The sequence below is a fragment of the Phodopus roborovskii genome, unplaced genomic scaffold, assembly GCF_943737965.1.
Source record: "Phodopus roborovskii unplaced genomic scaffold, PHOROB, whole genome shotgun sequence".
Taxonomy (NCBI): domain Eukaryota; kingdom Metazoa; phylum Chordata; class Mammalia; order Rodentia; family Cricetidae; genus Phodopus; species Phodopus roborovskii.
The window spans coordinates 6,763,682-6,788,391 of record NW_026126578.1 but is presented as its reverse complement, the minus strand read 5'-3'; the positions used below and the strand labels follow the sequence as shown (position 1 = coordinate 6,788,391).

General features: G+C 48.7%; 1 protein-coding gene across 1 annotated transcript in view; it reads right to left on the bottom strand.

Annotated features, from left to right (window-relative positions):
* Nucleotides 1-4,202: 4,202 nt before the first annotated feature.
* The window catches only part of Slc6a11 (solute carrier family 6 member 11), a 109,124-nt gene continuing 88,616 nt past the window's right edge, over nucleotides 4,203-24,710 (bottom strand). The window contains exons 8-14 of the mRNA XM_051203690.1: nucleotides 21,859-21,983; nucleotides 15,482-15,594; nucleotides 12,781-12,918; nucleotides 7,988-8,090; nucleotides 7,093-7,193; nucleotides 6,169-6,339; nucleotides 4,203-4,640 (exon numbers count right to left, since the gene is read on the bottom strand). Of these exons, the coding sequence (XP_051059647.1) occupies nucleotides 4,488-4,640; nucleotides 6,169-6,339; nucleotides 7,093-7,193; nucleotides 7,988-8,090; nucleotides 12,781-12,918; nucleotides 15,482-15,594; nucleotides 21,859-21,983 (904 nt within the window). The 3' untranslated portion in view covers nucleotides 4,203-4,487. The remainder of the gene's footprint in view (nucleotides 4,641-6,168; nucleotides 6,340-7,092; nucleotides 7,194-7,987; nucleotides 8,091-12,780; nucleotides 12,919-15,481; nucleotides 15,595-21,858; nucleotides 21,984-24,710) is intronic.

Here is a 24,710-nt window from a genome sequence, read left to right as displayed (position 1 = left end):
TAGGGAGGATGGGTGTGCAGTAAGGGGAGGGTCCTTACTATTCCTCCCCTTCCAAAATGCCACATCCTGCAGTGTGCTCCTTGGGGGTCATCCCATGTCCTCCTGCAGTCCTGTGGGTAGCTACAATACCTAGTAATGTCTGAACCCTGATTTTTCTGCTGGCCTTCGGCCACTCCTATTCCCAGAGTTCCTGGCCCTGCCCACAGGCTCCTATCATTTGTCCCACCCACTTCCAATGCTCCCTCACTCACTCACGACTCAGTGATTCAACCATCCACCAGGAAACCTGATGTCTTTTCAGGTGTGTATGTGGGGGGTGGTATCTCCTACCTTCAATGCCTATTGGCAGCCCCCAATGTCCCCATCGCTCCCAGGAAGTTCTAGTGGCCATCATTTGGGGGAATGTGAACCTTTGAAAAAGGCATCATGTTACTGGTGGGTTTCAAGACCTTCTCTTCACAACCTCCAGTGGTATCTATATGCTCTTGGTGGCCCTGCATGCTCTTGGGTCCCAGTGGTGCTGGTGGCTGGCAGCTTTCCAGAGCCCCTGAAGGCCAGTCTTGTGTGAACTTGACTGGGCTAAGAAAGTGCCCAGGTAGCTGGTGGAACATGGATTACCAGGCAAGTAGCCCATGTGAGTGGCACCATGCCCTCTGTAGAGGGCCTGGAGAGAAGAGCGAGGTGGAGGAGGCATGAACTTGCTCTGCTGGGGCCGAGGACTTCTTTCTCGAAGGGTTTCCCACTAGAATGGGGCTGCACCAACAGCTTCTCTGGGTGCCCAGCTCACAGGTGGCAGATACTTGTAGTGAGATAGTTACTTGGTCTCCTTCTGTGGCACTGACCACGCCCATTGGGGGTGGAGCCATGGGCGGAAGTAACCTGTGGAACGAGGTCTAAGAAAGAACAAGGTACGTGCTCTTGCTGGCGGGACTCGGACAGGAGAGCATCTGGTGGAACTTTTTGGTGTTCATCTGTCTAGGTTGTAAGTTATTTCTCCCTGAATAAACATCTGTTCAGCCTATTTGTTTATCCTGATCCTTATTTAACCTCAATAGATACTAGTTTGTATCTCCAGTGTTTCCTAGGGAACAGCCCTTTCTTAAAGGGGATACAGAAAGGGGTCTCTCACTGCTGAGTGATGAGTGGCCAAATTGATGACTCACCTGCCTCCCAGCAGCCACACTCCACCCTGGGGGCTGTGAGAAGGTCTATGTGGGACGGCTGGGGATGTGTGGGCCATGTCCTCCCTGGGTGTTGTTGCTCATCATCACAGACAGCCGAGGTGAGCGCTGTCCCAGAAAGCGTGCAGACTCAGTGTGCCAGGGAGGCAGCTCCTTCACAGACAATCCCCATCCAGAGGCTGTGCACACCACTCCTTTTGACTAAGAGCAGAAACATTTGAACAAGGGGGCTGCTCTTATATCCTACAGCAAGGTCCTGGAATGGAAACCGGTAGGTGTTCCGAGACTGCCTACTGGGTGCGTGGAAGGATTTGATGAGACCAGGCTTCAGCAGATGTCTTGCTCTGATGCTTGGACCCCTCCATCACCCACAGGAAACTTCTTGGGATTGACAGGGTCTTTGACTTCACTTTCAGACTTCCTCTCCCAGATTCTGGTTATTCTGGTTACAGGCCTTGTCTTGCAGAGCTAGGCTGCAGAGCCACAACATGGCCAGCAGGGGTCACTAGCACACACAGCTGCGCTGCCTGCTGATGCACCAGGCAAATTAATTCTTAAATCCTGTAGGTTGAAGGGTCTGCAGCTCAGGTTTCTTGGGCAGGAAGGAGACACATTACTATGACAGCCCAAGTATTCAGGCTGTCAGCCAGCCAGCAGAAGAGCCCTCAGCTCAGTGACTCACCTGAGTCAGCAAGGACAGGGGCAAGGGACAGATTCTGTGTTTCTAAGTGGTATGACTGGGGCAGCATGGGCGGGGGGAGGGGCAAATAGCTTGACTTCTTTGTGCTTTGGTTTTCTTTATCTGTGGTTGTGAGAATTAAAGAGAGAGAGAGATCTGCTAACACTGAGTTCACGAGAAGCGAAGCATCTGTAAAGCAGGCACCGTGTCCTGTACATAGTAGTGACTATGGGAATGGCGAAGGCGTCTATGGACATGGGGCCTGAAACACTGCTCCCCCCCCCCCATGTTGTGCGGTCTGTAGTGCTGAGTGGAGATCATAGCATTTAATTACAGATGGTAATGAAGGTCTACCCTGTAAAGATACCCAAAGATAGGAGGAAAACCCAATAAATACCTCCTGCTCAGAACAGCCACCTGGGAGTTGATCCATATCTTTTAATTTTTTAAAAAGGAGCAGACAGACAATCTTGTGCTCTTTGGGTTGCCAATAAAAAGTTTGTTATGCAAAACGTTCCAACCCTTTTCATTTTTAATAATACTGTAAATATCTCAGAAAGGATATATTGTATCATTTCTAATGAATATCAAAAAAGTTGTCACAATGACATGTCCCCTTGCTCCCTCTTTCCCTCCCCTCCTCCCTACAGTTACCCAAATACTAGTATGAAATTACAAAACAAAACAAAACAAAAACAGGAACCCCCAATCCACAAGCCTCCCTCTACCCTGCCCCATGAGTAGTGTTAAGAGTGTCAAGTGTTAAGGGCCACATGGTCAACACGTGTGTCTGTGTTGACAGGCATTAGGGATCTGTCCATCTATCTGTCCATGAGAGAGTTGGTGAGGAGCAATAGCAGCAATGGGCAGCCTCCCTCCTCAGGGGTGGTAGGGGACAGTAGTTGAGGACCAACCCCACAGGTCATCTTCAGTATGATGCTGGCCTTCCCAGAAGGAATTCATGGCCTGTTTGTGAGCAACTGGGGATGGGTGCCCTGGACAAGTGCCCAGTTAGCTGGGGGGGGGGGTGCTGGGCACTGGCTCAGCCACCTCAGGCTTTAGGAAGAGGTGGGATGTGGGGTGCTGAGCAGAACAGCTAAGAGTCCAGAAGCTTTGGGGACATGGAGCATTCAGGTCTTTGACAGGACACCAGAGCCTTAGTGTGAAGAAGTCTCACCTTTCCACCAGACAAATCCAGGACATTACAGGAAGAGAGAAAGACACCACTCCCCCACATCCCATCCCCCAATAGCTGGGCAGACAAAGCAACTTGAAAACCCAGCAGGTGAGGAAGAGAGAGGTCAGTCCAAGAGGTCTGAGCCAGGCAGGAGGGCAAAGCACCAGCCTCCCCCTGGGGACCACATCTACTCTCCATTTCCGAGGAAGAGCCTGAGGGATGGATGCCCAGTTCCTCCCTCTGGTAAGTGAAGGCTCCTCACACCCAGGCAGGTGCAATGACTCCAGAATAATATGTCTGCCCACAGGATCTACAGGGAGTGGCAGGAAAGTAGAGAAGAGGGCAGGGGACAATAAGAGGGAGGGAAGGGTGTAATAGGGGCAGGGCTGTGGGTGGAATCCAGCCCTAACCTCACTGTAGCTCCTCTGCTAGGATGGCCATAGATCCTGGCCAGGCAGCTGCAAGAAGAGGCGGTGGCCCCCTGACCATCCCTACCTAATAAGGAGGGACAGATTGACAGTCAAGAAGGCTGGACGGATGGTGGGACCCCCTGCCACGGGGGCTGGGGATGGGCTGGTCTCCAGGGATCAGGACTAAGATAAAACTCCATTTGTTAGGAAAACAAGCTTCCCCAACATAGTTTGTGATAGATTTGACTTAACATAAGGGAGGGGGAGGAAGGGGAGTTTAAGTGGGGGTGGGGGCCTCATAGCAAAGAGGGCTAGAGAAGAGGCCTGCCAGTCTCCTCAGGTCAAAGTCAGAGCAGCCCTTCCAGGCAGTGAGGCAGGGAACCTTTCCCTGCTTCCAGGGGAAGACTTTACTCTGTCCTCTCCCTCAACCTGGGAGATGGAGAAACTGAGCACAGGGAGAGAAGGGAGAGAAGGGAGAGAAGGGAGTGATTGCAGTCACTGGATGAGACAGTCGTCCACCCCTGATTACTCAGGAGCCCTGAGGATGGTGGGATGCTTTCTTTGATGTCTTGCAACTTTGAAATGTGGAAGGTCCTGTCATTGGAAAGGGGGAAGACCAAAAGAAAACAACAAAACAAAACAAACTGTCCCTAGGGTGCAGAGGAGGATGTCCAGAGAAGCTCAGGGACAAAGTCAGGAGTGGCTAAAACCAGAGGTGGACAGGAACTGCTCCCTCGCCCCACTTGCCCACAGCATGAAGGTTGGCAATATAATACAAGGATTCTAGAAAACATGGGTTGAGCCACCCTGGGCCAGGATCTGCTAGTCACTGTACAGAATTATCTTGGTAAGGTGGAAAGACCCATGATCACAGGAGTGAGGCAAGGGTACAGGGTACACAGTGGCTGGCTGGGAGTTAACGTGTTAATAGTCCTGTGCAGAAGAGCAAGCCCCTAAACATTAGGTGAAGTACAAGGTTCAGGATTCATTTACAAGCAGGGAAGAAATGGGGGAAAAGGATCCGAGTGGCTGGTGGGGACTCAGAAGTGTGTCTCCTTCTCTGTGATGGCAGAGATGGTGCCGTCGCCCTTGACCTTGGCCTCACAGTCATTAACGGTCACCGTCCGTGGGCTGGCCCCAAGCTTGCCCCGCATTTTCAGATCAGCGCTGGGGACTGTCAACTTCTGTAATTTCTAGATGGTTGGAGAGGAGAAGGCTGTATGAGCAATGCTGCTGGGGTCTGGGGTCCGTCCACTTCTGCCTCCCCAGATGAACACATGTTCCTTGCTGCTATGGAGCCATCAGACCGTGGGCCAGGCCCTGGCTCTACCTTGCTCCTCAGTTCTGGGTGAGGTGTTACCTCCTTGAGTTCCCACCACCAGAAATGGGGGTGGCTGAGGTCCTACTCCAGGCAGTAGGTAAAAAGCAAGGAAATGGAGACAAGCTCTGCAGCATGGCTGTGGAAGGTGACCAAGACTACAGAGCCAGAATCAGGGCCTGCCACTGCATCCCTGCCTTGGCAGCAGGGGGAGCTGGGCTTTGAAGTGGCCTGATGGTTGTGCCAGCCAGTCTGCTGATCTCTGGCTGCATCCCTCTATCTGTGGGCCAGGATGGCAGGCGCTGTCGAGAGGGTGAGAGGCTTCCAGGGCTTCTGATGTGAATGTTGGTTAATCAGAGTCCTACCCTACCCTGGGTTTGTCACCATACCAACTGCAGTGCAGGGGAAGCTCCATGTACTGAGCTCCTCAAGCTATGCTTAGAGGCTAGACGTCATCCCTAATTTGGCCTCGATGTGTAGCCTCAATCTCTCAGAATGCATCCGAAGCATGGGCCCAACATCAGCACCATTTGCACTGCCCTTGGACCAGGATTAGGAAGCCCTCCTGAGCATGGGCCCTTACCTGAGAAAAAGCTGCAAGGACTTTGGGGTGGCTTAGTACTTGAGGACAAGGTTGGGCCTCCTCTTTCAGGTGGAAGCCACACTGTCTAGGTAGGATTAACACTCAGACTGATGGGAGCTGATTAACCGTGCCTCCTGTGTGCCTGGCTCGGGATGTGAATGGACAGGTGAAGGTCTCAAGGTTTCAAGGTCTCAAGGCCTGAGGCCGGACAGGATCCGAGGCTCACTCTGTAACAAGACTGCTGTCTGGGTGGGCAGGGTATGAGCTAGGGTGACAGGAAGAAACCAGGAAAGGGCTCACAACAACCAGGAGGCGGGAGGGTTGAGCAGGGGTCCTGAGGCTGAGGTTTTAAAGTCCCTTGTCCATTTCCTCTGGACAGTTTGGACTCAGTATCAATTAACCAGTTGCCCTTGACCAACACTTCCTGTAAGCAACAAAGGAGACCTTCCCCATCCATCTGCCTCTGCTGGAGCCCAGGCCCTCTTAGGCAGGGAGCTGGAGGATGCATTCTGGATGGTACTTGTGTGACCTGTCATAACTGATGTTTGGCCAAACCTCAGTTCAGATCCTGACTCAAATGCTTTCCCTGTGGGAATCCCCAGACCTCTTATACCCTCTATCAATTAAGGGGTGCTGCCAGCCTGTCTGGCAGGTAGGGAGGCTGAGGTAGAATTCACAGAATCTGGCTTTAACCCAGGCATCTCACAGAGGTTGTTTTGGTACATTTTAAGGATGAACACCTACCAAAGAGGAGCCTGCCACAATTCCCCTTCCATCCAGACCCATCCCCCTACCCCTAGGCCCTCTACCAACTGCTCACCTCAGGCAGGGTGCCCTCTGTCTTCCACACCTTGATGAAGATCCAGAGTGGGATGCATAGCATAGAGGACAGAGCCATGAGCCAGCCAATGCCGTAGCCCCAAGCCGGGTATGTGTACACATTGTTGTACTTGAGGGGCTTGTATTTGACCAGAAAGAAGATGAAGATGCCCTGTGGAGAGGCAGATGGAGGTTCTTGGCGGTGCCCCTCAGCCCTATCCTACTCCAAGGGCCCAGGCACCTCAACCATCCATAGTGAGCCAGAGGTAGAACCATGGAGGAAGCTGATCCAACTGTCAGAACACAAGGCCTGTGTGTGGCCTTGGGGTCCAGACTCTCAGGGGACTTGGGGCCTCTCCAGAGCTGTGCTATTTGTCCCCTTTCCCAGGATCGTCTTTCTCGGCTTCTTCCCACTCAGAGTTTATCTTAGGGCTATCTTGAGTCTGCTATTCTGACCCCTTCAGTTGGGAAGATAAGCTCAGATGCCCCCCCAGAACCAAAGACAGGGCAAAGAATAGCGAGACCTTTTTTCTATGTTAAGCCTCCTCTCACCAAGGCTGGTCTGTGGTCTGGTTCCAAGGACAGAGCCTAAACCTTGACATTCTCCTCACCTCTGTCACCCTCTCAGTAACAAATCTCCTCACTCACATTTGCAAGCCCCTGGCCCCCAGAGAGGTGGACCAGTGTCAGGCCTGACAGGGGACAAACGTGTTCAGGGTCATTCAACACACAGGTGGGAACTTGAGTGAGACCTGCCTTGGCAAGCCCAGAGGCAGACCTGAGACATCAGCTCCATGCAGTGGCAGGTGGCAGGGCCCTGGGCTATGTGACCCTCCTCAGGGCCAGCCTCAGCCGAGCTGGCTGGAGCTGAAGAGTGGCTAGTAAGCAAGTGAAGGGACTGGAGGTGGCTTTCTGCAGGCCTTACCGCACAGATCCCAGGGGTCACAACTTTCCAGCACCACTTGATAAGTGACAGTGGCCGGTAGCCAATCATGTCCTCGATGTTGTCATAGAACCGGTTGCTTCCTATCCGGAGGAAAACACGCAGACAAACATGTCTCACAGTAAAGGAGAGGTGGGCCTACCTTCCCCAGCACAGGACACAGAGTGCCTGGGCTTGAGGACCTGCAAGGAAATCTGGGTCCCTTGGGTGGCATTATTAGGTATAAAGGTGAGATTTCCTACTGTGCTCTAGGAAGTAGGCCAGCGGTGGTGTGGCTTTCTGTTCCTGGCTAGAGATGTGATGGCTTTCTCCAAAACATACTCCCACCATGAGAGGCCTTCACCAGGACCGGAAGCAATGAAATCACCCGATCTTGGCTTGAACTCAGGAACCATGAGTTCTGCTAGCCCTCCACTCCTGAAGTAGCCATGTCAGGACTTTCTTCACAGTGGCGCAAGACCAGTGAACACAATGGACAAGTGAGGTGAGGACACGGGGGTTCCCAGGGTATTGGGCTCTCGAGGCCACGACCTTCTGGGCTGCTTGTATGACGAGAGGTTATTATTCCCAAGCTACATTCTGTTTGTGCTTGAGACAGCAGCTCTCATCCTGGCTTATGTGAGGACCAGAAGGTGAAATGAATGAGGGTGTGGCTCCTGTTAGCGGCTCTGCCTGAAGTTTCTCTTTGGAACACAAATTTCTCAAGGTGGGAAGCTGATCCTAGGGTAGGATTGGTCAGAGAGCAGGGTGTTTGGGTCCTGAACACCCTATGCCAGCATAAAAACAGGAAGGCCTTATGGCAGCAGGACACAGTAGTATGTGTCCCCAGGGATAGTGCCCAGACAGTTACAGTCCCAGGGGCCCAGCCCCCACTTACCGTATACCCAGCCAATGCAGACACACTCAAAGATGGCCACAAAGAGCAGGCACATGCCACTGGCGGCATAGGAGTCAAAAAGCTGGAAGATGTACATGCCTCCCTGTGGGCAAGACACAGAGACAGACAGAACAGTCAGTGGCCACCCTCCACTGAGTCCTCTCTCTTTCCTTTGGCAGCTGCCAGCCAGTAATTTCCTCATCTCTAGTCTGTGCTACACTCTGCAGCTGGCTGTCACAAGGCTCTATCCTGCAGAGATGTCATGGTTGTAGGTGGCCGATAGGCATCAGAGGTTTCACTGAAACCAGAATGGAGGGCAGACGGCTTCAACACCTCTCCCCAGATGGTCAGCTCCAGAAGCTTCCAGGCCAGCCTCACTGCTGCTAGTCTTACTCTCTGCCATCTTTTCAGAGGCTTAAAATTACCCTTTCTCCTTCCAATCTGTCCCACCACCCAATCTCAGCAAAGTGGCCTCACTTTGCATTTGGTTAAGTTCTTTCAAAGCTCAGCCAAAATGTCACTTCTTCTGAGAAGCCCTCCCTCCTCAGCCTCGCCCTTTCTTCAGGCTTCTAGACTTCATTGTCTGAACTCACTGTTTAATCCTAGAAGACGCCTGTACGCAGCTGAGAGCTCTGAGCTCTGCCCAGTAAGCTCCCACCTTTGCCCTTATTGTGCCTCCAGCCTTCACCACAGGGCCCAGTGCACATAGGTCCCCACAAGGTGTAAGCAGAATCACCTGGAGCATGGGCTCTGTGACGTGCTACTAGCTGTCTTGCCCAGAGCTCAGAAATGAACACAAAGTAGGTGCATAACTCATCTTTGGGATGAATTACTGATGAAGGGTTGCCTTTGGGCCAGCTCTATAACACATAGTTGGCCCCTTGATGGCTGGCCTTAATGTCAACTTGACCAAAATCAGGATCAACTTGCCACTGGGGGACAGTAGGGACTGACCAAAGTGAAAAAAACCTGGCCTCAGATTAGGCAGTGTCTTCCCTCAGAAAGCCCAGATAGAAAGAAATGTGAGGAAAACATGTCTTCACCTAGTAAAGAGAGTTTCTATCGAGGCCTCCACCACCATCCATGGACCCCAGCTTCTCCAGCCTTCCAACACAGACACAATCCTATGGCTTTCAAGTGATCTTCCTGGGCTTCCAGTTTCAATTCACAACTGCTGGGGTATCCAGCTTCATGGGCCAAGTAGCTACCAGGTTCTTCTCTGCAGGGAGCAGTTCCAACCATGTAAGCCATCCTAGTGAACCCCTTTTTTATACTCTATTTCCCTAGAGATCCCTAGCAGACTGCTTGGTAATTCTCCCTCAAACAGTACAATGTAGCTCTTCACATACGATTTATGTGATGGTAGGCATTGTGAGCAAACTAGAGATGATTGGCATACATGGCAGGAGGTATGCTGGTCCTATGAAATAGGAGGAACCCAGGAAGCCGCAGATTTGTTGCTCATGGAATTCTGGTGTGAAGGGATAACCATCAGAGTCTGAAGATGAAGTTCAGTGGAAACTGCCATTCAAAGTCTCCTTCATGAGGATTTGGTGGTGCTGAGAGCATGGGAGAGGAAGGAAGGGGGAGGGAGGGGGAGGGAGGGTGGGAGGGAGGGGGAGGGGAGGCCAGGTCTAGATTTGAGCAGAAATGACATCTGTAGGGAAAATGTTCCTGGTAGAACGGTACCCAAAGAGCATGGATGCAGGGAAGACGATGTGAAAGAGCTTAGAATGGTCAGGTCGGGGAAGTCGGGGTACAAGAGTCCCCCAGTCACATTCCTATTCTATCATGTATATTCCATAGATTGAGACCATGTGTTCGATCATTAGTCTCCTCCAGAGATTGAGGTAACATCATAACGAAGTCAGGACCACGTATAACATCAGGGTGAAGAGCAGGTTGAGTGTGCAGGGCATGTGGAGACTGTGGCTAACTGCAGAGCCCACACACTGTCTGACCACACTGTTCTGGCCAATGGTTATTAGGGGGCTTGGGTGTGAGGCCTGGTGTGCAGATTTTCTGAAATGGGCCAGAAGTAAATTTCTACAGGAAAAAAATTCTCTTTTTAACATTATTGGTGATGTTGGTGCTTTGAAAAACATAGGGGGTTGAGCTAATGCACACCCTGCATGCTATTCAGTGCCAGTGAACACTGTCTGAAACATCTCAGATTCAAGACTACATGTTATGAACTGCATTGTTTTTATTGTACATATAAAGGTATCTGTCCTCCCAGAAACTTAACAGTTTAATTATGGAAAGCTAAGACTTTCAGTATTTTCTCAGTCATTTCTCAATGTGTATCAAGTTAGGATATCTTTGCGTTGTATTTTTAGAATGATTGATATTAACTTTACATTTAGAGTATGCATATGAGACTGCATATGTGTGCAAGTCAGAATACAACTTGTGGGAATCAGTTCTCCTGTTCTACCATGTGGGTTCTGGGACCAAGCTCAGGTTGTCAGGCTTGGTGGCAACTTTACCCACTGAGCCATCTTGCCAGTCTCAGAATGTCTGGTTTTAAAAACTACTGTTTGAGTTGCACAAAAGATCATTCAATAAATTTATCTTGGGATTAGGACAGAGTCACAATTTCTGAAATGACTATGAACATGCTTCAGAAGTTGTGAACTATATATATGTAACCAAAATATTGATCAGCTCTGAAAATCATTAAAGACATTCTAAGTCCTGCAGTATAACATATTCAGTCTGTACATCATCACATGTGTAAAATGCCTGTGGAGGCCAGAAGAGGGCATTGGAGAACATGGGACTGAAGCTACAGATAGCTGTGAGCTGCTACATAGGTCCTGGGAATAATACCCAGGTCCTCTGCAAGAGCAGCCAGTGCTCTTATGCACTGGGCCATGACTCCAGACCCTGTATACCTATTTTATATGCCTACATACCTAGGGTGACATACAAATTTCATGGGTGAAAAGGGGCTGTGTGTAACAAAGCTTAAGAATTCCTGCTCTGATGTCCATATGCCATCACTTGGTGACATTTTCCTCAGCACACAGCCCCATTAAAGGATTGATAGACTGGCTTTAACGTTTCCACATCTCAATGTACTTCTTGGTTCCCTCCTCCTCCAACAATGCGACAACAGGCCTAACTATTACTGTTCAATGTCCCTACAGGGAAACTGAGACACCAAGAAGCAAGGCCACTTGCAGTGGCATGTCATGGAGCTGAGTATAGGGACTGAGAACTGAATGGCAGGGCCCACAGTCTTAGCCACCAGTCATACTGCTGTGGTGGAAGACAAGAAGTGGGTAGCCTGGCTTTTTCTTAGACCTGAGCTTTAACCAAGTGTAAATGAGAGAGACGCTCTGGCAGGCAATTACCAGGACGACTGAGGCTGGCATAGCTCACTGGGCCCACTGTGAGCTTCTTCAGCACAATGGCTTGAAGATAACCCACTGTGGGGGTGGAGGGCTGGCATGTGAAGCCCAAATGCCTGCTGATTAATTGTCTCGGCTGGCTGGAGCGCTGGCTCCCTGATGGCCTCTGGGAGTCACCATGCACCCTTGCAAAGAGCTCTGTACACTGGGGGTAACCTAGGGCAGGCTGTGTACCGAGTCAGTGATACCCACAGCAACACCTTCCCATTAGCTTCTTCAAGGCATCAGGTGAAGCCTCTCCCCAATTTGTATGGGACAAATGAATCCTCTCTGTGCAATTAACCAGTGCTTAATGAGGCCCTACTCACTGTAGCCCGGCCTCCCTTCATGGAGACACACAAGGCAGAATGACTGCAGGGAGAGCAGGAACTGGACCCTCACCCCACTCATTTTCTCAGACAGCGACTGTCACTCTCATTAATGTGACAGCAGGTAAGAACAGCAATAACTCACAATGGACATGAGACCTGAGCCGCCCCCAGGGTCCCTGGGCTGACCATGGTAGGTTCCTATTCTCCCCCAGGAGAGACGACAGAACAGGTGAAAGGCTGGCCAGGGGTCTTTGGAACAGCCAGAGGGACAGGGAGTGAACTGGGAACACAGAGGCCCGGGGTGGGAAGATGACAGGAAGCCTAACGGGAACTTCCCTGAGACTGTGGCCTGGGACGCCATGGAAGAGGTCTCTGGAGATGGCTAGCCTCTGTTTCACCCCGTCTGCATAATGGATTCCAGTTCCCCACTCCTCCCCATTTCTCACACAACCTCCATGTCTCTCAGCAACAGAGCTCCCCATCCCCGATTCCCTGAATTAATTATCTTGGTGCATCATGAGGAGAAAGACACCTAATCTCACCTTCCAAAGATACCTGACAAAGGATGGGGACAGAACGGCTGTGGGGTGGAGTGAGCACATGGTTTAGAAGATAACCTCAATTCAGAGTCATGGAGAAGCCCACCTCACCTGCAGGACAGGAAGGAGGCTGAGGAGGAACACAGAAAATGTCGCCCAGGGGGCTATTCTGAGAGATGTTCCAGAAAAACCAGTATTGAACTTGAGGCCATGACAAGGACCCAGTTCTGGGCTCAACAGCTAACACTGTTCTCTTCGCTGGAGGGTCTCCCAATGGGTGACTAGGAAACAACTGGCTGGCCCGACAAGTCCCCACGTGAGTTGTCCTGTCTAGCAATAGTCACCTTCAGTATTGACTCAGGGGGGACCTTGTATCAGAGCTCGCTGGGAGTCTGTGTTCATTCTCAGTGCCCATGAGGAAGAGCAGGCACCCAGGTACCTGACAGAGAGGGCTCTGGGTCTGCTCACAGCACAGGGTCTGAGGTCTTGGAGCTGTAATGTGCTGGAACACTGCTGACATCACTTACCTCTGTCAACATCACCAGGCCTAAGAAATAGGAGATAATGGACAGGGCCAGGATGAGCAGTTCTCTCCGGTAGCCCCGCCGGAAGACCTTGGGGTACATGTCTACCACAGCAGTCACAAGGCTCTCCACACACACGAACTAGAGGGAGAGATACAACACATGAAGCCCAGGAAAAGGCCAGCCGTGGCACCCTATCCATATACCAGGGGCTTCCTTCTCACTTCCTGCCCTCCACCTTCACACTCCATCCCACAGAGATGAAAGCAAGCCCAGCACCAACTAGCTCCAGTACATCATTGAATGGACCAGGACAAAGATGTTGATAGAAGGGAAGCTCCCGCCCAGGGTCACATGGCATGCAGTCCAGACTGTGATGCTTCCTTCTCCCTCGTTGCTGTCACTTCCTGTTCTGGGGTTCATGGGTTACAAGAGACCCAGCCTGTGTGCTTGAGGCCAAGCAGGGGTCTCAGAACTGTCCTCGGAGCTTGATAATCTGCTGCCAGCTGGCTCTGGCTATTGCCTTTGACTTCTAGGACTGTGGCAGTGCCCTGCCCTATGCCAGGTGGAAATCCACACCCAGCTGTGTCACCCAGGTGCTTGGTAGCAGCGTCCAGCTGTGAACCACCTGCTCCTGAGTTGGTCTCCCACCTTTGTGTTTGCTAGCCACCATGTTGTCTGCTTTACATCTATCTTCCCAGATAGATGTGTGTCCATTACACAAAAAGGATTGGGGCCTACAGAGGGGTGATGATGCACTCAAAGTCACACCGCTGGGACCTATTCAGAGCTGATGCTCAACCCTGGTCCTCTGCACTGGCCCCACAACAACGGCCAATACTGCCAGCCTTCCCCCAGGGTCCTACAGAAGGGAGATGGGATTCAAAGAAGGCTGCTTACCCAGGAAGCTAATGAGGTATGGGGTGTGGACACATATAGGTAAGGGGCAAGTGACCTGGATATCTGCCCCAGCAAGTCACTCAGCACCTCTAAACACTGGCTTCTACTCTCAAACCCAGGCATTGAACTGGGGTCCACCTTCATGTGACTATCAGAGGGTGGGCTGAACATGGCCCAGGCACATGGCAGAAGAGCCAGTGAGCCCCACTCGGTGAGGCATGAGCAGAGTCCACGCCTCAGCCCCACACCCGCTGTCAGGCAGGAACCTCTGTCACACACCAGCTGCAGAGAGCCCTGATTTCTGAAAGGCTTTGCTAACAACAATGGAAGGGAATGCTATCAGCAGAAACAGCCGGCCGACGTGTCTGCAGCACAGCTTAGTGGCTTCTGGGGAAGGATTCTGGCTTCAGAGAGAAAATGAATGTGGCTGGATTGACAGACACACAGGCCAGGCCTTGTGTGTTCAATAACTCTTGCAAGGTCGTGAGTGGGAGCAGTGCTCATTGGCTAACTTGGACACCGGCTTTCCCCTTACGGCTGGAGGATCATGGCTGTTCCCTTGTCAAAGCAGAAGAGTCTGCACAGCATAGGCTTGTTAGGACACACACCTTACTGACCACCACCAACATGGCTGGAAGCAGTTCTTGTGGGCCCTAGACAGCCAGCTGTGCTCAGCAGCAGGCAGGGCCTACAGTCTATGCCTGTGGGGCAAAGAGAGGCCATAGGGAGAATGAACGTGAGCATGGAGAGAAGCGATGAGGGAGGACAAGCTGGTGTCAAGGGATGAGGGGGCAAGAACATGCAGTTTACTCCTAGAGCAAAGGTACCTGCTCCAAGGACAGAGGGAGGGAGGGCGGGATGGACGGAGGTCCATGGGGCCTGTGGGCACACAGCTGCTGAGGCACCAAGAGGATGCCAAGAACAGGTCATAGACACCTCATCACGGGCCCGAGGAAGGAAACTGTCTCCCTTGTGTCCCAAGTGCTCCATGGCTTGGTAGGAATGGAGACCCTTGGTTATAATTAGCCACAGTCCACCTTCTTTAGGACTTGTTTCTGCTTTTGCAGGGACCTCTGGCTGAGAGTCATTTATCAGAATGGAAGGACTTAGGGCATCATTTAAAAAATTTCGACTGGGGGCCCGGCAGGCATGGTGGTGTTTGTCTTTAGTCTCAGCACTCTGGAGGTGGAGACAAACAGAACTCTAAGAGTTTGAATCCAGCCTGGTCTACATGTCTAGTTCCAGGACAGCCAGGGCTACACAGAGGAACCCTGTCTTGAAAAACAAACAGCCCTCTCCAAAAAATTGAATTGGGATCTGGGGACCTGAGTTCCATCCCCAGGACCCACATGGTTAATGTAGAGAAGTAATCTCCACAAGTTGTCCTCTGACCTCTGCATGTGTACACACATATACACACATGAAATAAGTAAGTAAATAAATAACTGCAACAAATTAAAACAAAGGAAACTAAAACCAAAACCAAAAATAAAAAAGCTCAAAGCACTTAAATTGGGAATAAATTGGGAATTGGAGTTAAGTAGACAAGAAGGTGTGGAGGGTCACCAAATAGACATGTCTATGACTGGAAGCTACCAAGAAAGTGGCAGGGCTGCTTGGTGGCCTGATGTCCGTGGCTAGGAGAGGGCCTGGGGTCTAGAAGCTGTAGCACCTGGCCTGTCAAGTCCCTGTTCTTCTTTCCCCTCCCCTTCCCCTTACCTGACTTGGTTCTCCCCTCCCATCCCCCACCCATGACCTAGATGTCCCCCTCCCCGTCATCCCTTTCTCTCTTCTTGCCCCTCACCTGGCTGTCCAGGCCCAGGAAGATGAGCATCATGAAGAACAAGGTAGCCCACAATGGGGAGAGGGGCATCATCGTGACAGCCTTGGGGTAGGCGATGAAAGCCAGCCCAGGACCTGGAGGGGAGGGAGAGAGGTCACTCTTCCAGTCTTTGCATCTGCAGGGATGCAGCAGAGTTGCTGGTCACTGGACCCAGGTCCCACTCAGATCCACTGCCCCTACTGTGCTGACAGTGCCATGTTAACATGGACCTGCAGAAAACTGTGTCACTGTGCAGAGGGTCTGGGAAGGTCAAGGTTAAACCAGGAGAGTCTGACCCACAGATCTGCCTCTGTGTCCACCTCCCACCTGCTTTCACATTGTTCAAATATTCTCACCAGGACTGGACAGCAGCTGAGTCTAAGCAAGAGAGGAAAAGTCTACCTGAAAGTGACTCTTAGATGTCGCCTCTAGATGCTTACCACCTCTATCAGCATCCTGGACAACCATTGGTAGGGTTTTGCTCTATTTATTTACATGATTATTTTTAAGGTGTGTGTGTGTGTGTGTGTGTGTGTGTGTGTGTGTGTGTGTGTGTCTGTGTGTGTGTGTGTGTGTGTGTGTATCTGGGTGCAGTACCCATGGAGGCCAGCAGGGGGTGGTAGATACTCTAGAGCTTGAGTCATAGGCAATTTTGTTACCTGAAGAATAGTTCATGTCCCTAACCTCTGAGCCACTTCTCCACCTCTCCAGCTTTTAAAATAATTTTTAGATTAAGTTGCTTGTGCTGTTTAAGATGGAATTGCTGGGGTGACAACCCCACACAGCACCTACGAAATGTTGATTTCAAATGCAGTCATGCTGTTCTATCATTTTACATTTGAGGCTTCATGTTTTTGCCCACAGTTGGCACTGCTATTCTTTCAGTCCTTACAGTGACAATGTATTGTTCAATCACTTTGGTTTTAATCCGTGTTTCCAGGTGTCTCTGGTGCTTACTAGTCACACAATTGCCCACCTTTATTGGTCTATTTCCTTTTTATTGGGTTGGAGCAGGGTTTTTGTTGTTGTTGTTGTTGTTGTTGTTGTTGTTGTTGTTAGACAGAGGAGAGTAGGCATTGTGGACATTTCCTCTCAGGCTATGCCTGGCCCGTATTTATTTATTTATTTATTTATTTATTTATTTATTTATATTCTAGACCTATTACCTGCCTTTGTGTCTGTGTGCAGTGCCCAGAGGCCAGTAGAGAGCGATGGATCCTCTAGAACAAGGTTGTGATCCACCATGTGGATGCTAGGAGCTGAATTCAGGTCCTCTGGAAGAGCAGACAGTGCTCTTAACCATTGTACCGCCTTTCCAGCCTTTTTGTCTTTATTTTTTCTGAAGTATTTTTCCCAACTATTTGTTGCTAGCAAAATAAAAACTGAGATGTTTGTGTTTATAATTTTTTATGCTTGATCCCAGTGAAATCCAACAGTTCTCATGGAAAAAAAAAATCATGGAAGTGTTGTTTGTCCTTTTCAGAGAAACACCAAAATGGGCGGGCTGCTGATGTGACCCCATCCTTTAGCTAGGTTGGTGTTGGCATCGTCTCCATGGTGAAGCAGTGTCTTTCCTCTCACAGGGGAGGGGCACTTTGAGGCACATAGGACCCTGCTTTTAAGCCTCCCCTGTGGTCTCAGCCTCCATTGATCATTGCTTCTACAGCCATTGTTATGATGGTGTTTGCGTGAGGATGGATCAGCCTCCTTCCCTCACACCCGTTCATCAGGAGAAGGTCACTCACTAGGTGATGGGTTCATGCTCCTGTGGGCTCCTCAGTGCTCAGTCTTTTTCTCGGGGCCATGATCCAGTAATGATCATTATTTACTTCACTGTTTAAGTTGATCCAGCACAGGCCATTGGGGGCTCTTTCAGGTAGGTTCTTCAGCCTCCTGATGTGTCCCCAGGCTTCTCGGGAGCACAGCCTCAGCCTCATCTGGCTTCAGTGTCCTGGTCCAGCCCTGGACCTGATTGCCTCTTCAAGGGGCCCTGGCTGCAGACGGTGATGTTTAGCAACCCAGGCCTGAACACAGGCATGTCTGCTGACTGGGAGTCATTGCAGGTGGCTCCCCCAGCACATTCATCCCTCCTGTGCATGTCCACATGTTTCTATCCACACATGGAAACCAGAAGTCCAAGCATACATATCCTGTGGCTTCCAATACAGTATATTCTAGTATCTGCTCCTCAGAGGGAAATAGCAGCCTTGGGATCTATGTACATTTACCAGTGTAGGCCACCCCGGTACACATATTCCACTCAGTAGAATCTCTGGTTCAGATTCCTGTCCTGACCCAAATACACTGCAACTATAGTCTTCTCCTCTTTAACCTCCAGTACCCGCTCTGCACACCACGTCTGTTCTCTGTTAGTTCTGTGCTCCTTAGTATCCATTGTGGCTACACAACTCACTGTCATTCTACAACAAAGTGAGGCCACTGTTACTAGCTTCTACTTCATTTTGGGTCCCACCCCACTTTGGATGGGGTGTGAGACATCACCCAGGGTCAAGGCTATTAAGGGAAACACTCTGGGAATTAGTTTCCTTGCCTTCCCCCAACTCACCCTGGCCCCATCCCTCCCTCCTTCACCCTGTTCTGCCCTTCACAACGGTAGCCATTTTCTCTGATTCCCAGCCTTCTTTGTACCTCTTTTGCACATTAACTACACATATTGTGTTGCTTCTCTATCTTTCCCCCATGAGAGATATAGAAGAACACTGATAATTACTTTTTTAACTTTTAAATACATACTTTTTTTTTTTTTTGGCAGTCTTGCTGTGTAGCCCAGGCTGGCATCACTGTCCTTCTGCCTCAGGCTTCTAAGGGTATACCACCATGGCCAGCTCTCTACATACATCACTTTAGAAATACCCTTCGATTGATATTTTCCTGATTACTTTTTTAAAATTTAAGATTATTTTTATTTGTATGTATGGCACACATGTACACCTCTGTTAGTTTATGTGACCACATGAGTTCAGTGTTCATGGAGGCCAGAAGGCATTAGATCCCCTGGAGCTGCTGTTACAGGTGGTTATAAACTGCCTGATGTGGGTGCTGAGGACCAAATCTAGGTTCTCTGCAAGTATAGCAAGCATTCATAACTGCTGAGCGATCTCTCCATCCCCTCCTAATAATTTTTAACATATAGACATGATATTATGTTCTATAACTATGGAGATGATACAAGGTTGTTGTTAATCTACAAATACAGTGCATACTATTAATGGAACTCCTAATGGTAATCAACCTTGTATTACTTCTGCAATATTTCCTCTTGGTCAAGACACATTAATCAGTTTATTGCCATGTTTTCCCACAGTATTTACTACAGTGAGCTTTCTCTATTAGTTTGTTTCTATTGTTGTCTCTTGTATCTTCCTCTGGGTCAGTGCCAGGTACTACCGTGCCCAATTTTCATACTCAAATGTGCTTGTCAGGGTAGCAGTGTTAGAAGGTGGGTTTTTAGAGGCAATTAAGTCTTGAAGAGGCGACTAGGTCTGTCTCCGGGAACTGGATTAGTTCTTTTGAGAATAGAGTGGTTGTCCCAGGGCAGACTGTTAGACAGGATCAATTCCTTTGTACCCACACTTCCCTATATGATTCCCCTCACTCCCTATGAGCTTCTGCCATGCATGGGACGTCTCATGGTGCCACCCAAGATTCTCCAATACATTATGCAGCCACTAGATCTTCTTTTCTCCAAAAACTATCAGCTAAAATAAAACCCCCATCTTCAGAAATTACCAAATCTTAAGTGTTCTGTTATAGGAAAAGAAAAAAATGGCAATAACTGCAGAGTGTGGACTTGAAAGGTTTTTTATATTTCATAGCTGATTTGTGGGGAATCATGATTGTTTACTAATTTATGGGAGATTATTATTCCTAAATTTTTTAGTAGTGGTGTATAGCCATACCCCCCCTATATATATAGTGTGTGTGTGTGCGTGCATATGTGTGTATGCGTGTGTGCGAGTGTGTGCGTGTGTGTATGTGCATGTGTGTGCACGTATGCACCTGCGTGTGTGTGCACATGTGTGGATTTGTGCATGCGTGTGTGTGTGTGTGTGTGTGTGTGTGTGTGTGTGTGTGTGTGTGAATATGCATGTGGAGGCCTGAAGGTGATGTTGGGTGTCTTATCTCTTCACCTTCATTTTTAGAGATAAGGTTCCTCCCTGAACCTGAAACTCACTTATCTGGCTATGCCTTCCAGCCAATGAGCTCCATGGATCTGCTTGTCTTCTCCCTTCTCCATCCAAGGCTGGAGTTATAGGCAAACTCCTCCACACTCAGCTTTTTTCATGAATTCTGGGAATCCAAACTCAGGCTGTCATGCTTGGGTGACAAGTGGTCTACCAACGAGCCAGCCCCCCAATTTTTAAATAAAAAATTATTTTAAAAAGATATACAGATGTTCAGTTTTGCTGTTCCTTCTGTGTCAGTCTGAGCACACTGGCTTTTAAAATACATTCACCCATATACCCGTGTGATCAAATCCACATTGAAGCTATTCACAGTAGCCTCTTACTTTAATGCTAATGTTTGTGGAGTCTATAGATCTGCCTCTTCCTTCACTGTTCAAAAAGACTTAAAGTTTTTTTTTTTATTTTAACTATTGTGTGTGCACATATAAATGTTGTGTGTGTGAGAACACTTGTAGAGGTCAGAGGATGTCTTTAAGGAGTTAGTCCTCTCCTATCTTTATGTGGGTTCTTGGGATCAAACTCAGGTCATCAGGCTTGTGTGGCTAATACCTTTATCCACAGAGTTGTTTTGACTCTGTTCTGAATCCTCCCAAAACCTCCCTCTCCCCAAAAAAAACTTTCTTAGGCTTTATATGAATGTGTATTGGGCACCATGCGTAGGTGAAAGTTTCTGTCCCTCCATCAGTTCCTAAATAACCACACAGAGACTTATTACCTATAAATGCTCAGCCAATAGCTTAGGCTTGTTACTAACTAGCTCTTACAACTTAAATTAACCCATATTTCCTATCCATTCTACCGTGTGTCTGGGTACCTTTCTTTAACACAGCGAGTTCACCTTCCTTCTCTCTGTCTCCTGGCAATTCTGCCTTCTTTCATCTCAGTGTTCTCTCAGTCTGGCTCTCCCACCCAACTTCTTCCTGCCTAGCTATTGGCCAGTTTGCTCTTTATTAAACCAATGAGAACAACTCATCTTCACAGTGTACGAATGGATTATTCCATAGCACCGGCCCCCTTTCACTGTTGATATTAGTCGTGGTGGTTTGAATGAGAATTCTCCCACATCAGCTTGTGTATTTGAATGGTTAGCGGTGCTGTTTGGGGAGGTTGTGGAATTTTTAGGAGGTGTCACCTTGCTAGAGGAAGTATATCCCTGGGGGTGGGATCTGAGAGTTTATAGCCTTTCCCAACTTCCTGCTGGCATTCTTTGCTTTCTGGACGTAGTTGAAATGTGATTTCTCAGCTTTCTGGTCCTGATACCATGCAATGCCCTCCTGCCATGATGGATGTTCTATCCCCTGAACGTATAACTCAAACTCTTCCATAAGTTGCTTTACTTAGTGGCATTTTATCCTAGCAATGAAAAAGTTATTAATACATTATCAATTTGTATTAATGTTTTTCCTTGGTAGTTTTGCCAAGGAATTATGACTTTTGTTAATCTTTTCTAATAGTTTTTTTTTTTTTGCTTTCAAAATATTCTGTATTATTTGTAGAATAAGGGCTGATGTCATCTACTTTGATCTGACCCAACCTCTTTATATTCAATACTCAGGACCCTCAGTACCTTTTATTACAGTGTGCCTTTCCAGAATCCAAGTACCATGTAAGTCAAGAAGGAGTTGTCATCATGGTGAACCATCACCCTGATCACAGCATATTTGTTTCAAACATATCAACTCTATATACTCAGGCTGTGACATGCATAATGATACTATATTAGAAGGAGGTGGAGGAGGGGAGGGGAGGTAGGTTCTCCAAGCACAGGAGTGGCATGTGCAAAGAGTCTGTGGAGTACTGTGCAGAAGTGAGTAGACCAAGTGGTAGTGAAGAGGATGGGATGGCTCCAACAACCCAAGGCTGTTTAGCATATGCCAGAGGCTGCTTTGTGATCATGACACCTTGGGGTTGAGCAGAGGATGGAGCAAGTCCAAAGTGAGTGGCGATGGGGCAGGGGCAGGAAACGGAGTAGCTTGGGGAGTAAATGAAGCCTTTGGCTTCCCAAGGTCAGGGCTTGCCCTGAAGGTGAAGAGAGTGGCCACATTCTAAGAAACATACCCAGGACAGGAAGGCTGCAGGGACCACATTATCCCCACCCCTTAGATACCCCCTTAAGCTCGGGCTTTCCACATCCCACCTCTGCACACTTACCTGACTCTGCCACCTCAGCAATAGGCACCCCTTGCTCATACGCCATGAAGCCCAGGACTGAGAAGATGGCGAACCCAGCCACAAAACTGGTGCCACTGTTCAGACAGCAGAGCATAATACAGTCCCTGTGGGGAAGCAGTAAGAGGGGCCCCAGTCAGTGTGGGCAGGGTAGACAGCTGCTGGAACTTTCCCCATATGAGAGCAGGGCACACTGTGGGGTAGGCAGAGAAGCCTCGCATTTTCCAAATGAAGTACTTGTGGTTCAAAGAGAGAAGATAGCTGGCCCACAGTCATGCAGCTTTCCCTGCATTGCTAGATGGGGTAGGTCACAGGCAGAGGGGTGTGACAGAAGGAAGGGAGCGTGGCTTTGTACACCAAGAGAGGGAAGAATCAAGAAACAAACACTGCTCTGATTCCTGAGGAGAAAAAGTTCCCTGAGTGACTCCTTGCTTAACTAATTACCCTCAAACCTGTTTTGTTCTTAGGGTTACCATTAATTCTGTGTTAGATCATTGTTGCTTGAAGATTTAGTTATTTCTTCATTCAGAAAATACACATGACCTATTGATGAGGTGTGGGTTTTTCTTTCTTCACGTATTTAAACATAACCAAACAAACTTCACTAGTGGTCATCTTTACTGAAAACATGGATTGTTTTTTGTTTTTTTCTTTTGAATTTACTTAATGCTTTCTCTTTCCTACAGATTTCAGAACTGATATTCGCACCTCTTCCAGTGTGGCACCCATTGCCCAGGAAAAAGGCAGGAATGCATCGAGGGAATGGCCACCAGAGTCACTGCCCTCTTCCTGTTCCATTTGTTTATCCAAATCCAGGAAGGAAGAATAAACCATACCGTCCAATTCCAGTGACGTGGGTGCCTCCTCCTGGAATGCACTGTGACCGAAATCACTGGATTAATCCTCACGTGTTGGCTTCTCACTAGGTCCTCTTGACTGTGTTGATGTCATGTTGATAGAAGAATATTCCTTACTATATACTAAAAGTTCATACTTGTAGTGAAGTTAGCTGGACTAAACCATCAAACTTATTTTTATAGAATTATTGAGAATAATCTTTCTTAAAGGAGTCTATCTATATGCACTTTAGATACATTGAAATAGTTTGAGAAACTTTATTAAAGTTAGTCAAGTGCCTGAATTTTTAACATTGGACTTAAGTATTTATATATTGTGCATTGACTCTGTTGGATACGAAAACACTGTAGGAGTGGGCAATGTGTTCTAGCACCTTTGAGCATTTACTTTATGGAGAGTATGTATTTATACACAAGGGAATCTATTTTGTGTCATTATTTAGAAGAATTGCGTGAAATCATGTAGTTGCAAATAAAAAGTAGTTTGAGGCATGACAGTGTGGTTTTGTTCTATGCACAAGAGCCCCCTAGCCTTTTGTTCTCTCAGCTAACACTCCAGTTTTCTTATCACGCCTTCATCCTGTCCCCCATCCGTAGTGCGCTCTGGCTTACCCAGAGCTCTGCAATTATCATGTACAGGGTGAGAACTCTCCTGTCTTGTTGCACCAGGCTTTTTGTAATAGAACCAAAGGTAACACTAATGTCGGTAACAAACCAGCATTGACTCTGGTAATGAAGCCACAGTAGAGAGAGAGTACTAGACAAGGAGTTAGGAGCCTGGATCTATGGTTCCCCCTGCAGGTCTTTTCTTTGGGACTGACCATGATAAAGCATTTGGTAGCCAGCCTCATGGGCTGGGATTTTTTGCTTATTTGTTTTTGTTTTTGTTTGAAACAGGTTTTCTGTGTAGCCTTGGCTGCCTTGGAACTCACTCTGTAGACCAGGCTCACCTTGAATACACAGAGATCCACCTGCTTCTGCCTCCTGAACATTGGGCTGTGATGCCAGGCTGTCATGGGTTGTTTCTAATCCCTCCACCTGGTGGGCAGAATGGAACTCTCAGGTTCACTGACTTCGACTTTGCCATGTAGCCTATTTTTGGACACTAAAGACATTAGCTGTGACATGATGCAGACATTTGACTGCCATCTTCTTGACTGGACTTATCATCTATCATTCTTGGGATTATTTTTCCCCCATGGGAAGAACTACCAAGAACTAGCTTGGACCACAGGATGTACATACAAAGAGAAGATTTGAGCCTGACCTGAAGCCAAATCCACCCACTCATAGGCAGGACAATTTCCCTAGTCAACCTCAGCCCAGGAGTAGGAACACAAATGCTCAGCCCTGGGACTAGGGCTTTAAAGACCTTTTCTGACACAGTGAGCTGCTAACTCTGACTACTGCCTAAAGCCTCATTTGCCTCTACTGTAGAAGAAATTCAGCCCAGGTGAAGAGAGGACCACATTCTTCCTGAGGCAACAGGGACTGACTTACATGTTAACTAGCATCTTGCTACCCCAAATCCAGTCAAGGTGTCCTTTGCATCCTCTACTCAACCTAAAGCCAAATAGCCCTGCTGTATCCAGCTGCAGGAATGGGAGGATCTGGAGAGGAGGCATCACTCCACTCCATGCTTGCTACCTTCTGGTTTTCTCCTGTCGTGTTAAAGGCCAGCCCTGTGTTAGGTCTTCCGAATCTCAAGATCGGAGGTGAGGTCCCATTGTCAGTTCTCGGTGAAGTGATAGCCGGGAATCCAGGTCTCTCAGCTGCCCTTTCTGGGGGCTCAATGACACTTCCTAAGAATCAATGCTTCCAAGGCCCCACTGTGAGCAGTTACCTTCAGCCACCATGAGGATGGGGAAGGCCAAAGTCCCTTTCTGCAAATCCCATCTCCCCCATAGGCTCTCAGATCACTTCCTTCTATTTGAGTCCTCAGGGACTTCTGGCCCCTTCAGCTCTGTACAAGGGTGC